Source organism: Piliocolobus tephrosceles, unplaced genomic scaffold (assembly GCF_002776525.5).
Source record: "Piliocolobus tephrosceles isolate RC106 unplaced genomic scaffold, ASM277652v3 unscaffolded_74, whole genome shotgun sequence".
In the NCBI taxonomy this organism is placed as follows: Eukaryota; Metazoa; Chordata; class Mammalia; order Primates; family Cercopithecidae; genus Piliocolobus; species Piliocolobus tephrosceles.
This window is the reverse complement of record NW_022334718.1, coordinates 116,921-132,931: the sequence shown is the minus strand read 5'-3', so window position 1 is coordinate 132,931 and position 16,011 is coordinate 116,921. Positions and strand designations below refer to the sequence as shown.

General features: G+C 43.2%; 1 protein-coding gene and 2 pseudogenes across 2 annotated transcripts in view; 1 reads left to right on the top strand and 2 right to left on the bottom strand.

Moving 5' to 3' along the window:
* Positions 1-16,011, bottom strand: part of LOC111529892 (rab5 GDP/GTP exchange factor) — a 29,376-nt gene that overhangs the window by 10,773 nt on the left and 2,592 nt on the right. Inside the window, 2 exon segments of the mRNA XM_031935140.1 lie at positions 241-332; positions 2,151-2,283. Of these exon segments, the coding sequence (XP_031791000.1) occupies positions 241-332; positions 2,151-2,283 (225 nt within the window).
* LOC111529895 lies at positions 8,848-11,362 on the bottom strand (annotated as a pseudogene). Its single transcript, XR_002727634.2, has one exon. The product of XR_002727634.2 is annotated as an adenylate kinase 4, mitochondrial pseudogene (transcript).
* On the top strand, positions 15,550-15,660 carry LOC113219652 (annotated as a pseudogene).

Sequence of the window (16,011 nt, the reverse complement as noted above, 5' to 3'; positions counted from 1 at the left end):
AGTTGAGTTCAATGCCCAAGAAACGAGACCATAATCCCTGAAAATAAAGGGGGAAAAGAGTTAACCTGCTTTTCTGAATGCCATCAAATTCATAAAACTAACAATCTCACAAATCACTTTTACTACATTCCAATGTACCTTCGACAATCTGCATTTTACAAATGTATAGACTAATATTACAGCAAAATGTTAACCTTAAGGGGAAAACATCCCATTAAAAAGGCTCTTGGTTTCACTGACCTGTGATCGCCTTCACCACCATATCAGACACTTCTGGGATGTCTTCATTAACAGGGACACACAGCATCTGAGGCGTAACCCAGCGCAGGGCTCTAAAGAGAGAGTAAACAAGAGCTCCAAGGATGAACCGTGGCCATTCGAATTGTCACCTCCTTCAGTTTAGGGAAAAACTGATCACTCAGACAATCCCAGGCCCACACACATTACCCCTCCAAGTACTAGGAGGTCAAATGACATGACAAAGCAGCTAGGATCCTAAAATGAGACTTCTACACTTATCACAAGAATGGAAGGCCATCTTGCTGACTGAAATGACATTACACAGTACTACCAACACTGAAATGCACTCGGTATTTGAAAGTCACCATTTGAGAACCGGCTGCTGCCTGTCCTCACTGTCTATGGCGTTAATGTCCTTTTACACTCAGTCCTCAACTTTTTTTTTTTTTTTTTTTTGAGATGGAGTAACTCTGTTGCCCAGGCTAAAAGAGCCGATCTTGGCTCACTGCAGCCTCTGCATCCTGGGTTCAAGCAATTCTCCTGCCTCAGCCTCCCAAGCAGCTGGGACTACAGACGCCCACCACCATGCCCAGCTAATTTTTGTACTTTTACTAGAGATGGGGTTTCACCCTGTTGGCCAGGCTGGTCTCAAACTCCTGACCTCAGGTGATTTGCCTGCCTTGGCCTTCCAAAGTACTGGGATTACAGGTGTGAGCCACCACACCTGGCCTCAGCCCTCAATTTCTGAGGCACACTGGAGCTCATGTAGGAGGCCACAGGCAGGATCACCATGCCTGAATCACTGTGTGTTTCCTGGTACCACCCTAACTGCACTCCAATTACCCTGCTGCGGGCCTCCCCTCTTGCTTGGTTACTGCTTCCATTCTGTATCTTGGTCCAGGGCCCCTCTGGTTACTTTCGGCTCCTGACCTTGGGTTCCGTATCTTCAACCTGCCCAGTATCAACTCCTCACTTCAGTTGTGAAACTTCCAATACAGATCTAGCAAGTACCAGCCCCCTGTCTGGAACCTGGGACTCCAAGGCCCCTCTCCCCTTAAAACACATCAGTTCAGCCTTGGCCCTGTTCCCACACTTAGGTGGTCTTTTCCTCAGTGTCCACCGCAACTGGAGTGTAGAGTGCTGGGGCTCGCCCCAGTGAGCCTGGAAGACTGGGTGCTGTGGGAAATGTCATCAATCCAATGCTAGTGAAAGATGTGACTGGGGAATGGTGAAAAATGCGCACCCCTGGGAGGAATGAGGAAAGATGACATCCACTGACTTGTTATTTTTTTGAGAAGGAGTCCTGCTCTGTTGCCCAGGCTGGAGTGTGGTGGCACGATCTCGGCTCACTGCAACCTCCGCCACCTGGATTCAAGTTATTCTCGTGCCTTAGCCTCCCAAGTAGCTGGGATCACAGACGTGCGCCACTATGCCTGCTAATTTTTGTATTTTTAGTAGAGATGGGGTTTTACCATGCTGCCCAGGCTGGTCTTGAACTCCTGGCCTCAAGTGATCCACCCACCTCAGCCTCCCGAAGTGCTAGAACTACAGGTATGAGCCACCGGGCCCAGCCAACATCCCCTGCCTTGATATGGATATTCACAGCTTCCTGCTTGAGGAAATGGTAATGGACCAAGAACACAGTCCCCCAATTCCTTGGAGATTTCAGGGATTGAAAACAATCTCAAACACCAAACACAACTCTTACCAAAAGCTGCTTTGACGGAGACGGATAGGTAAGGTCACATTCCTTGTCTTTCTGACACAACAGAGCAGTTTCCACTCTAAGGAAGCAGGAACATGAACTGTTGCTTTCCCTTAAGGTTTGAAAGGCAGGTGCCTTATTTTCCCCCAGTGTGTTCTTCCATTAGTAAGTAGTAAGTATAAAGCAAAACAAAATAAGCAACTACCTGATCCTCTTTTGAATGGCAAGATCTTTCTTCTCATCATCAGTAGTTTCTGGACAGAACACGTGTTTATAGAGACGAGTCATGATGTACTTTTCAATCTGATCCATTATCTTCTCGATTCTTTCTGGAGGCACTGAAATAACCAGACAGAGAAAAGATCAAGATATATATATATATATATGTGTGTGTGTGTGTGTGTATGTGTGTGTGTGTATATATGTGTGTGTGTGTGTGTATATATATATATTTTTGGAAACAGAGTCTGGCTCTGTCACCCAGGTTGGAGTGCAGCGGCATGACCTTGGCTCACTGCAACCTCCACCTCCTAGGCTCGAGCCATTCTCCTACCTCAGCCTCCCAAGTAGCTGGGACCATGGGCACACACCACCATGCCTGAATAATTTTTGTAGGTTTTTTTTTTTTTGTAGAGATGGGGTTTTACCATGTTGCCCAGGCTGGTCTCAAAATCCTGGGCTCAAGCAATCTACCTGCCTCAGCCTCCCAAAGTACTAGGTTTATAGGCATGAGCCAGCATTCCTGGCCAAGAGTATATTTTCACAGTACGTTCTACACAGCAAAAAACTAATTTACTAGAAATACATTAAATACACTCAGAACAAAAGTATAAGAATGTTATATTTAAAAATATGCTTACAGGCCAGGCGCAGTGGCTAACGCCTATAATCCCAGCACTTTGGGAGGCTGAGGCAGGTGGATCACGAGGTCAGGAGATCGAGACCATCCTGGCTAACACAGTGAAACCCTCAGGTGGATCACCTGAGGTCAGGAGTTCAAGACCAGCCTGGCCAACATGGTGAAATCTCCTCTCTACTAAATATACAAAAATTAGCTGGGTGTGGTGGCACGCACCTGTAGTCCCAGCCACTCGGGGGCTGAGACAGGAGAATCACTTGAACCTGGGAGGCAGAGTTGCAGTGAGCCAAGGTCACACCACTATACTCCAGCTTGGGCGACAGAGTGATATTCTGTCTCAACAAAAACAAACAAACAAACAAACAAACAAACAAACAAACAAACTTCTTTCAAATGTTGGGCTGCATCCTCAGTTCTAACTGAAGTTGTCTGGCAGGACCTAACAGTGTACACCCTGCCAAATGGGGAGACCTCAGCAAGGTCTCTCCCTGTCCTACATTGCAAAGGCATTTGCAACTCCCAAGACTGATGAATGCTGATGAAACTTATCCTTTCATTTTTCTGAGGTTTACCATAACACCTTAGAGCTCTCGGAGGTATACAAATGGAGCAGATTTCTCAGATACACACATGTCCTGAGTATATCCTAAAGTCTAACATCACTGGAGGTTGAATCCATAAAGAATCCCTAAAAACCTGAAGCACCCCCCCCCCCTTTGTTTTAACTATTAATACAATGACTCACCAAAATGGTGATTCCAAGATGGGAAATTCATTTAGCAAAGCCTTCCAAGAAGTTTTTTTTCTTTCTCTCTCTCTCTCTTTCGGTTTTGGAGAAAGAGTCTCGATTTGTCACTCAGGCTGGAGTGCAGTGGTGCAATCTCAGCTCACTGCAACCTCCACCTTCCAGGTTCAAACAATTCTTGTTCCTCGGTCTCCCATGTAGCTGGGATTACAGACATGCACCACGACACCCAGCTACTTTTTGTATTTTTAATAGAAGCGGGGTTTCACCATGTTGGCTAGGCTGGTCTCGAACTCCTGGCCTAAAGTGATCCGCCCACTTTAGCCTCCCAAAGTGCTGGGATTACAGGCATGAGTCACTGCACCAGGCCCTAAGAGGTTTTCGTCTGCTCCACCCCTGCCCCTAATGGAGTTATTAAACATTATTCAATAAATTATCCAATTGCTCCTGGAAAGATACACATGGCACAGTTAAAGGCACTGCTAAGTATAAGATCAGTTCCCAGAATGTCAGTGAGGTTATAGGATGAAGTCTACAAAACAGCCAGACCATCAGGGAAAGAAAGAAATTGCTAAGAGACTGAGCAGTCGTCCCTCTGCAATACCCGCAATCTCTCAATGGCTAACAGTGTTACCTTTCCCGCGAGTCTGCATCCTTTCGGCCACATTGTGGTAGAAATCCTGAGCACACTCTGACTGTTCTTCAATGCTCAGATCCTGAAACAGAGAGACAAAGAAGCCACTTGTAGCTGAACAAAGTGCAGAAGCACAGCTCTACATTCTAAGAACTTTCCAAAAGCCACTCCTTGTACTGGTAGTAAGGCTAAAAGTACTCACAGGTTATATTAACCCTGCAGGAGAGTAAATCCTATCTATTAATATTATTTCCAATATCCACTGTTGCCAGACTTTTCCTTAGTTCAGCTAAAGATGGGGTCCTTGTCTGTCTCACAGCCACAAAAATTTAGGCTCACAGACGGTTTGAATGGTGAGTGAGACAGGGTTTTATTAGATGAAAAGGAAGAAAAGGGTGAATCAGAGACTCTCACAAGGCCAGAATCCCTGCTAGAGTGCTTCCTGCCAGCAGCTAGAATCCCAGGCTCTACACAGAAAGAAGAGGTGCCAGGCTCCCCGCTGCTACAAAAGGCTGCGCAACTTCCCGAAGCTCCACCCCAGTGCACAGGCCGGCTGGAGTTTTTCCGGGGACCCCTTCCCACCTAGCAGTCTCACCATGACCATCTCATTCTTTTTTCTATATCTACATAGTCTTACATAGATTTAATGCATGTTTTGATAATTTACATATTTTATGGACATTTCTCTTTAACCCAATGAATCATTTTTGGTGGCTTTATAACATTCCATCATATTAACTGACTTATTTGACTCTTCTCTACCACTGTGCATTTGAGTTGCTTCCCCTCTTTCACTGTTGTGCATCGTAGCTATAAATAATTTTGTAAGGACTATCTTCTTTTGGGTTACTTCTCTGTGATACATTTCCAAAAGTGGCATTAACCGCTTAATAAGAATAAATAACGTTATAGCTCTAAGCATCTATTGCTACTCATACTCCTCAGAAACTCAGCGCACACTGTCATTAACCACGTGTATGTGCTTATTTCCCTATGGCCCTTACAACATTGGGTCTGATAATTTTCATTTGGTTTTACTGATTTTATAGGTGTAATATATGCATTTGTTTCTCACTTTCTACCAAAGAGTATTTAAAGTCTATTTAAAAGACAAATGCAGTTCAGCACACGAGACTAGAAAATAAAAATAACAACAAATAACTGTAATCCCAGTGCTCTGGGAGGCTTAGGCTAGAGATCGATTGAGCCTAGGAGCTCGAGACCAGCCTGGGCAACATAGTGAGACCCCATCTCAGAAAAGAAAAGAAAAGAAAAGTTAAAAAATTTTAACAATAATAAGTTAAAAAAAAAAAAAAAAAAAAAGCAAATTAAACACGGAGAGAGACCGAAAGCAGAGCCACAGATGACAAGACAGGAATGTTTTCCTGGAAGATGTCTAAATTAGTCAAGAGTCAGCCCATACATCTGTTTCTAACTAAACTTTTTAGCAGTCATCACTAAGATGAAAACAGTTACATAATTCAGGGTTCAAAAGACGAAAGCAAACCAATCCTTCAGGTGAAATTCTGACACCAAAATCAAAAATTTCTCCCAAGGGTTCTCACAAGGATGTCATGGTAGAAGAGCATGAATAAGGCCGAGAACAAACCCCCGGGACCGGCCGTCACAGACCTCGTCTACACAGGCCAATGACATCACACGCCAAGGGTTGACACATCCTGTGGAAGCCTGCAGCAGTCTGACGGTCTGGCTTAAGTCTAAAAGGATGGCAGGACTCTTGGGGTCGCGGGCAGTCACCTCGTTCCCTCAGTGAAAAAGGCCAAAAGCACTCATGGCGCTTTGTGATTACCGTGACTGCAGCCCTCGTTACTGTCGACTGCTTACCCATATACATGCCACTTGGTGAATTAAAATTAATCCCTCATCTATAAAAGCCTAGGGACTACCTTTAGTAAAGTTCAGATATTTCACTATATTAAGCTCTTATTTATATTCATGACTTCCCACTGTTTTATTTTTTATTGCACAGATTTTTTAAAAAGTTAATACTATTAAGCCTTTTATCTGGTCATTAAAAACAATTCTTTTGGCCAGGCTCAGTGGCTCACACCTGTAATCCCAGCACTTTGGGAGGCTGAGGCGGGTGGATCACCTGAGGTCAGGAGTTCGAGACCAGCCTGGTCAAAATGGCGAAACCCTGTCTCTACTAATACAAAAATTAGCTGGACTTGCTAGTACACACCTGTAATCCCAGCTACTCGGGAGGCTAAGGCAGGAGAATTGCTCGAACCCTGGAAGCGGAGGCTGCAGTGAGCCAAGATCACACCATTGCACTTTAGCCCGGGTGACAGAGTGAGATTCTGACTCAAGACAAACAAAGAAATTCTTTTTTTTTTTTTTCTAAGTTTTAAATTTTATTCCTCTTTTTACTTAATTTTTTTAAACACATATAGAGATAAGGTCTCACTGTGTTACCCAGGCTGGTCTTAAACTCCTGGGTTCAAGTGATCCTCTGGCCTTGGCCTCCCAAAGTGCTGGGATTACAGGTGTGAGCCACCACGCCCGGGGAAAACAATTTTTAGTTCAATTTTAGCTCCTCTTTACAGCTGAAATACATATCCTAATCTACTTTTTTTTTTTCCCCCAAGATGGAGTCTTGCTCTCTTGCCCAGGCTGGAATGCAGTGGCGTGATCTCACTGCAACCTCTGCATCCTGGGTTCAAGCGATTCTCCTGCCTCAGCCTCCGAAGTAGCTGGGATTACAGGCATGCACCGCCACACCCAGCTGATTTTTGTTGTTGTTTTTTTCTTTTTTTTTTTTTTTGAGACGGTCTCGCTCTGTCACCCAGGCTGGAGTGCAATGGTGGGATCTCGGCTCACTGCAATCTCCGCCTCCCGGTTCAAGCGATTCTCCTGCCTCAGCCTCCTGAGTAGCTAGGATTACTGGCACCGGCCACCGTGCCCAGCTAATTTTTGTATTTTTAGTAGAGACAGAGTTTCACCATGTTGGCCAGGCTGGTCTTAAACTCCTGGTCTCGTGATCCAGCTGCCTCGGCCTCCCAAAGTGCTGGTATTACAGGCATGAGCCACCATACCAAGCTCATATCCTAATCTACTTTCTTCTCAATACTTTCACGGTTAGCTCTTTGATTTGGCTGAAATGTAAGGTGTGTGGTATGAAACACAGAACTAAAATAAACTTTATACAAGCCTATCTGTCATCAGCAGCAGTTAGTAAAGCACGACCTTATTCCCTCTTGTCCTCCCAGTTGTCATATAACTTGCTCCTGAGAAATGAAATCTATTTCTGAAATCTCTGGTTTATTTCACTGTTCTATATTTTCGTTTTTTACCCAAATCTCATTTAGGTGTGATGACTTTCATTTTAGAACATATTTAAAAGTCTGCTGGATTTAGAAGCCCTGCTTCACAAATTCCGGCTTTTTACCCCCTCACAAAATCATATGGTATATGTGTTTTCCTGTTTTTCTAGAATAATGAAACATTGTAATTTAAATGATATTTTAAGTGTTTATACTGACCTGCAAAGTTTGTCCTTTTTTTTTTTTTTTTTTTTTTTTTTTTGAGACGGAGTCCCGATCTGTCACCCAGGCTGGAGTGAAGTGGTGTGATCTTGACCCACTGAAATCTCCGCCTCCCAGGTTCAAGCAATTCTCCTGTCTCAGCCTCCTGAGTAGCTGGGACTACAGGTGTGTGCCACCACACCCAGCTAATTTTTGTATTTTTAGTAGACATGGGGTTTCGCAAAGTTGTCTAGGCTGGTCTTGAACTCCTGACCTCAAGTGATACACCCGCCTTGGCCTCCCAAAGCGCTGGGATCACAGGCGTAAGCCACCACACCCGGCCACCATCAAACTGTCTTTTAATTCTTTGAATGAACTTCTAAGTTGCCACATTAAATTCTCAATATTTTACATTCTTTATTGCTGTTCTCTTTTAAAATTACTTTTTTTTTGAGATGGAGTCTCACTCTGTCACCCGGGCTGGAGTGCAAGGGCACCATCTCGGCTCACTGCAACCTCTACCTCGTAGGTTCAAGCAATTCTCTTGCCTTAGCCTCCCGTGTGGCTGGGATTACAGTCGCCTGTCACTACGCCCAGCTAATTTTTTGTATTTTTCATAGTAGAGAAGGGGTTTCACCATGTTGGACAGGCCGGTCTCGAACTCCTAACCTCGTGATTCGCCTGCCCCGGCCTCCCAAAGTGCTGGGATTACTGGCGTTAAGTCATGGCACCCAGCCTAAAATTACTATTTAAAAAAAAAATGCTAGGCTGTTTTTTTATCACTAGTATGTACACTGTAAGTAAATTCTGTGGACTTATCTTGCCATGCTGCTGTATCTGTACTTCTATTACTGTTCTGTTTTCCCTTGGATTTTCTTTTTTTTTCTTTTTTCTTTTTTTAAATCTTTTAACAAATGGTTTCTTGATACTATGTTATAATGCATGACAAAATGTTAGTATCTAATTCTAGACTTCATGGCCACCCCACAGGATGAATCTTTGGAACAGAAAAAAAAAATAAAGATTTTGTTTTCCCATAATCATAAAGTTATTATACTCAGTCCAGGCACAGCTAGTACAACATTCTGCTCAACCCCACAGGCTCCACTCCCTTTACCACCGATTTATAATATGTTTGGGTCACTCATAGGAGTGAAACACTGTCAGCATCAATAGTTGGCAGCATTTTCAAAATACATTTTGTTGTACTGAATAGAAACCGTTAACTATTCAATTAGTCTAGTAATTCCAAATAGTCTTATTACTTCTATACATAAGATATGATCTTACAACATTTATGTAGCTAAATACTTATACTTCCCATGCTTTTTGAGGATTTCCAAAAGACTTTAGGGGGTTCCCAAGACTTTTAGGGGGTTATTTTTTTTTCACAATAAAAGAAAGGAACAGTGTCAATCCATGAGAGTCAGACCAGCAGTTTAATAAGATCCTCTTCATGGCTCAGTTTCCGGTGCATACAGAAATTCAATACAGCCCCATCACTCTCAGTTCTTAGAAGAATTTGAGAGGGATAAGAGCAATAACTATCAGTTTTGTTTAACAGCCTAAAAGAGAAAACAGATGTCAAAAAAAAAAAAAAAAAAACAGCCAAATTCTTTCATCCCAGGATGTCTGAAAAGGAGAGACTTTATGGAGTGTGGATATAGAAAAGGAGTTATTCTCACCGGAAAAAAATGAACTGTGGACACACTCACTCAAGACCAGGCTGTCAAAAACCAGCTGGAGCTGAGGTTACATACCATTTGAAATCCACACTGTACTTGCTTTCTTGTGAAGGGCTTGAGACATGTGCAGAGACACCTTAAACATGTGTAGGTGACTTTCCTTTTGAAAGGCAGAGGAAGGCCTCTTGTGAACTCTTTCTACTCATTTGTTTTCCTATCAGTTCACCATTTCAACTAGAAAAGATGCTGTAAGCTACCTCAGCTAGCTTCTAATTTGGACACAGCACCAATACTACACACACAATTGAATGAATGACCACATCTTTCTGGTTCTTCCATTGGGCAGGGTCAATATGCTTCTTTTGGACTGAATAGGTGTGATCTTGTTCGAGAAAAGTGTGTAAATGTAGGGCCAGATTTTGTTCGTCTCCGTCCCGGAAAATTGGTGGAGCACCCCTCGGCTCTTGTATAAGTCAATGACTGGCTTCGCCACGTCTTTGTACTGTCTTAGCCTGGCAGCAACTGCTTCAGGTTTATCATCCTCCTGCTGGACTAATGGCTCACCGGTGACATCATCAATACCATGTACATGAGGTGGATTGAAGTCCAGGTTATATACCCTTCCACTAGGAGGGTGAATTCAACAGCGGCTGAGACGATCTTTAAGTGTTTCAAATGGAATGTTCAAACTGATCACTAGATCCACTTCACAGATTTTGTCCAGGGCTTCGGCTTGTCCTAATGTCCTAGGAAAACCATCAAGGAGCCAGTGCTGGCCACGCCTATTCTCCAACTCCGACATCATTAGGCGTGTGATCACATGGTCTGGAACCAAAAGACTTTTCTCTATATACTGCTGTGCCGTCTCACCAACTTCGGTGTTGGCTTTGATGTTCTCCCCCAAGAAGTGGCCGCTGGAGAGATGCTGGAGGCCAAAGTTCTGGGCGATCCTCTGGCACACGGTGCCCTTGCCCCAGCCGGGCAGCCCGAGGATGACTGCGCGCAGGCGTTTGGAAGCCATTGTCTTCGCGAGGAGGGGGGCGGCCAAACGCGCAGCCCTGACCACGGCCCTGGAGGGAGCCCTGGGAACTTTGTTTCTCGGCCCCCTACCTCTGGCACCCTCCACTCGCACTGGGACTTGCCAGCCCCCCTTGGATATTCTTGGTAAGATTTTTTCCTGAACTTCCTAAAAATTACATTTGTATTCATTCTAAAAGCACTCATTACTCATTACATGATGAGTAGAACTTAAGTCACTGTACCAATTCTATAAAAAAGTCAAGAAAATGCTCCGATGGCTTTCAATTTACATGGGAAGACTGAATGCAATCATTATAATATTCTATAATTACAAACAAGAAGGACAAAGTACCGTGGGGCACACTGTAAGTCTCACTTTTTCTTACTGGAGCTGTCTCCTTCTCTAGATAGGTACGGTGGTAGCAGCAGGAAGTGTGCTTATTTTATACTAACACCTGTGGTGAGACGATGGTGACCAGATCTTTCTAGCGATGCTTGCGAGAAAAGTTGTTACCTTCCTGATCTGTGGTGTGAACCCAAGTAGATCCAGTACTACTCCATGAGAAAACTCCTGATGCTACCCACCCTATCCCCACAGTTGACTGTGAAAGCACGATGGGCCTCGATCTGAGCATGCTCCGTAGGTCAAATGCGTGGGTTCTCATCACCACCACCCCACACCTCTATTTCCAGTTCTCCAAGGAGACTTCCATCTAGCCCTCACCTATGAATTGATGAAATATATTTACATTATACATTCTCTAAGTTATATCACTGTACTAAATTAGATCACCAGACAAATACATCCGTAGACTATACTTTAGGTTTGCTGGAGATATTTTTTCAGAGAACTAGTTTTAGTTTTCAGCCTGGACTTTCTGTTTTTTAAAATCTTTTTAGACAAAAGTCTTGCTGTGTTGCCCAAGCTAGAGTGCAGAGGTGCCATCTCGGCTCACTGCAACCTCTGCTTCCCAGGTTCAAGTGCTTCAGCCTCCCTTGTAGCTGGGATTAAAAGCAAGTGCCATCACACCGGATAATTTTTGTATTTTTAGTAGAGACAGGGTTTTGCCATGTTGAACAGGCTGGTCTCAAACTCCTGGCCTCAAGTGACCTGCCTGCCTTAGCCTCCCAAAATGCTGGGATTATAGGCATAAGCCACCACACCCAGCCTATGCCTGGACTTCTATGTAGGTAATCACAGTAGTAGCTACGTGAAGAACATGCCCATAAGAACATGTTTTTAAACTCCAAGTACCATCAAATTATGACCCTGTTCTCTCACTCTTATTTTAAATTAATTTTGTAAACCTCAAGTCCTTTCAATAAGCAGAATGGGTCCATATAACAAAACGATTACCATCATGGAGTGTAAGATTTTTTTTTTTCTTGAGATGGAGTTTCACTCTTGTCACCCAGGTGAGGTCACCCATCACGCAATGGCGTGATCTTGGCTCACTGCAATCTCTACCTCCTGGGTTCAAGCAATTCTCCTGTCTTGGCCTCCCAAGTAGCTGGGATTACGCCCAGCTTGTTTTTGTATTTTTGGTAGAGACAGGGTTTCACCATATTGGCCAGGCTGGTCTCGAAATCCTGACCTCAGGTGATCCGCCTGCTTCGGCCTCCCAAAGTGCTGATATTATAAATGTGAGACACTGTGACCAGCCAAGATGAGTTTTTTTTTTTTTTTTAAACTATTAAACCCTCAAGTCTAACTTTATTATGGGGGACAACATTTTAACTGATATTTGAATTTTCCTTTATGGCGCTATAATTTAACTTGTTATTGTTTTATTATTTTTTCAGAAATTGCATTTGACTACATTGCCTAGGATGGAGTGTAGTAGCTATTCACAGCTGTAATTGTAGCTCACTGCAGCCTCACATTCCTAGGCTCAAGCAATCCTCCTGTCTCCCTCCTGAGTAGTGGGACGGCAGGTACACACTGCGGTGCACAAATCGATCCTTCTAGTTCATGTATTTTCTGCAAAAGCTTATCCATTCATTTAATCTTCTTAGGTAGTTTACACATGGTTTTACATCTTTCATTTACACCAAATTTTAGCACTTAGAACAAACCATATTCATTCTTGTGATTATTACAGGTCTCAGCATTCCTAACTCAAAAATCAAAAATCTGAAATGCTCAAAAATTCCGAATTTTTTAGTGGTGACATGACACCACAAACAGGAAATTCCACATCTGGCCTCATGTGACGGGCCGCAGTCAAAAAGCAGCCAAAACTGTTTCATGCACAAAACTGCTTAAAATGTGGTATAATACTACCTTCAGGCTACGTATGTAAGGTATAGATACAACAAATGAATTCTGTGTTTGGACTTGGGTCCCAGTCCCAAGTTATCTTATATATGTGTAAATATTCCAAAATCTGAGAAAACTCCAAATCTGAAACACTTCTGGTCCCAAGGCTTTCGGATAAGGGATGCTCAGCCTGTAGTGCTCGCTTCCAACTAGAAACTCTGAGTTCCTTTTAGAGACCCGAGCGGCCTGTCTTACTGGTGTCAAGGGATTACGTTCTCCTCAGCTCCACACAACCCCTACAATTTTACAGTACAATGCAGAAAACTCCTTTTCTATTTCCACCACAGTTTATGCTCCAGTAGAGTATTTATTTCATAATGTAAAAGAACTCCCCTGCCACTCTGTCTCTCGTCCCACTTTCCGTTCTTGGAGGACTTACACTATGTTACAGATCTGCTTATTGTCCATTTCCCCCACTAAAATGTTAGCTCCACGAGGGCACCGTTCACCACCATATCCTCACGCCTAGAACAGGGCCAGGCACATGGCACATATCCTCACGCCTAGAACAGGGCCAGTGCTCCGTATGGGTTGACTGAATGAATGTGGCCATTTATTACCATTCCTCCCTTTATAAGATGGTGAAGACAATTCTCCATAGATCTCTTTCTACCCATCTGTGAGCAAACACAATGACTGCCTTTGTTTTGCAACATCTTTTCAAGGATTTCTGTATAGCAAACAGCTTTAGGAGACAGAGATAGTACCTCCTTCAAGAGAAAAGGCTAGACCGCTTACTGTGTAATAAAGATCCCTAAATCCAAGGTTCCTCTCCTCTAATACAACTCACTGCATGCACAGGCTTTCCCTGGTCTTCTCTGCATTATCCCATAGGAACAGACACTCAGGGGATAAGCACAAATGCAAATGCTCTGGCTACTGCTGCTGCTGTAAGAAACTGGCCTTGTCTCTGACCCAGGAGACTCGTGTCTTTGTCCAGTATCTGTGAAACCATGGCAGGTTAATTTGTTAGCCTGCAAATAAGGTAACTCTCAGGCCCCTCACAGTGTTTGCCAAAGGGGCAAAGTGAGAGCAGGTTTGTGTTGGTAAGTTCTTTTAGGCTCAACAAAACTCCAAAAGGTTTGTCATAGTTTTCCAAGAAAGAAAGATAGTAGAGCAGTAAGCAAATCCTTTTCCTCAAGTACTCTCTAATCATTGTATGGGATCATCTTTTGTATAACAGCCTTTTTTTTTTTTTTTGAGATGGAGTCTCACTCTGTCGCCAGGCTGCAGTGCAGTGGCGTGATCTCAACTCACTGCAACCTATACTTCCCAGGTTCAAGCAATTCTCCTGCCTCAGCCTCCCGAGTAGCTGGGACTATAAGCATGTGCCACCACACCAATTTTTGTATTTCTAGTAGAGATGGGGTTTCACCATCTTGGCCAGGTTGGTCTTGAACTCCTGACCTTGTGATCCATCCGCCTCGGCCTCCTAAAAGTACTGGGATTACAGGCGTGAGCCACCGCACCTGGCATCTTTTCTACGACATCTGAGTAAAGTTGTCATTTTATTTTATTTTTCTAAAATAAATTTTTACTGTGTGATTAAGACATTGACAAGTGGGTGTCTATCTTTGAATATTATGCTGAGAGGCACTCTATACACTTTCTTAACCGTCTGGCTGAGATCTTTGTTTCCACTTTCAGTTTTGAAAACCTTTGACTATTTTCCTTGACCATGTTTTCCGTGTATTTCATCTGGAACTTCTGTCATTACAATGTGAATCGTCACAGTCTATTTTCTGGGTTCATTAAGTTTTGTCTGTACTGCTGTTAACTGCTTAACCTATTTAGGTTTTAGCTTTGATGTCCATATTTTTTTGTATTATCAATTTGTGCTACCTTCAATAATTTTTTAAAGGAAAAGAAACATGAGGGCTTTAATCCTCTTGAAAAATGAAACACACATTCAAAGTGTGCCAAGGATGCAGTCTTCTTATTCTGAGAAAGTCCATCTCACCATGGAATATATCTTGAGGTCATTAGTAACTAGTAGAACACAGATTTAAACATTTCCACATTTAGATGAAGAAAACAGGGCACAACTAACTGATTTTCTCAAATTCAATTACTGGCAAAATAAAGGTGGTGGGAACCGTTAAGGTACATATGCTCATTTTGCACCTCCAAAAACAAACAAACAAAAAAGCCAGAAATCTGTCATTTTTAGCAGCTAGATAGTGTCTAAGGAACTCACATGTTCTTCATAAAGGTCATCATAAAATTTTTAGTGTAAGAAATGTTTCGACTCTAGCTTTCCCTTTACTGAATGAAATGTGTAGTGGGCTAAGAAATCCAGTAACTCCCATGCTACAAGCTGCACAAGAGACACACGGTGCAGACAGGAGTGTCCAGATTGCCAAAAAGCAGAATTCCCAAAGACATTTTGTTCACTTAAAATACTTTGATGTCACTAAAGTCTGAGCAGATACAGTGTGATTCACGAAAATCTAGATAACCTGTAGTGTCCTATTGGCCTTTTTTTACTAAGTAAGTGGAATGATTAAACATGTGGTACTAAAAACCAGAGAACACTCCTGAATACGAGTTCATTAATGTAACTGTGAGATCAGCTTACTGGGCTGTTTACCCACTGGTTACTTCTGCTTTCCAAGAGCCTTGGGGAAAGTCAAAAGTATTCATAGATGAGAAAAGATGAACCAGCCTTTCATGAATTATGGCAAGAAATTTAAGGAAAAAAAAAATCTTGTAAGAGTCAGCTAAGCCTCCTTCACCACACCAACAAGGGCAGGTCTCAGGAGCTGCCCATGCAGCTTGAACCTCACTTTAGTAACCAGAACCACTGGGCTCAGCTCTTTCCCCTAAACCAGCATGTGGAACAAGACCTCATGCTAGATCTTCCTGTGATTTGTAAGTATGACGGCTGGGTTTTCACGCTGGGTTTCCATGTCTGAGATATGCCTCCCTCAAAGCTTGTTACAACACTGGCACATTGCTTGTCGGATGTGAGCAAAGATGAAAAAAAGACCGCATGCTCATAAGGGTAGAACTTGGCACTGACAGGGTTCAGCTTGGCAGTGATTGCTGAACACTTCCTGAATCTGGACTTCACTCATTGTGAGAGTCTCACGGCGGTTCTTGTCTTCACCTGAGACCAATTTTTGGCTGCTCTGCTGCAAGCCCTCAGTATCTGCCAATGCTTGCTTATCTTCTTCCACAGCCTCCTTCAGCTGCTCTTCCAACTTGACTTCTTCCATGAGTATCTTGTCTGTAGAGGGAGTATCTGTCCCCCATTTGGTTTGGATCCACGTCCTCTTCCAAGTGCTGGCAACTGTTCTTTTGTTTTGTAGTTGTGTG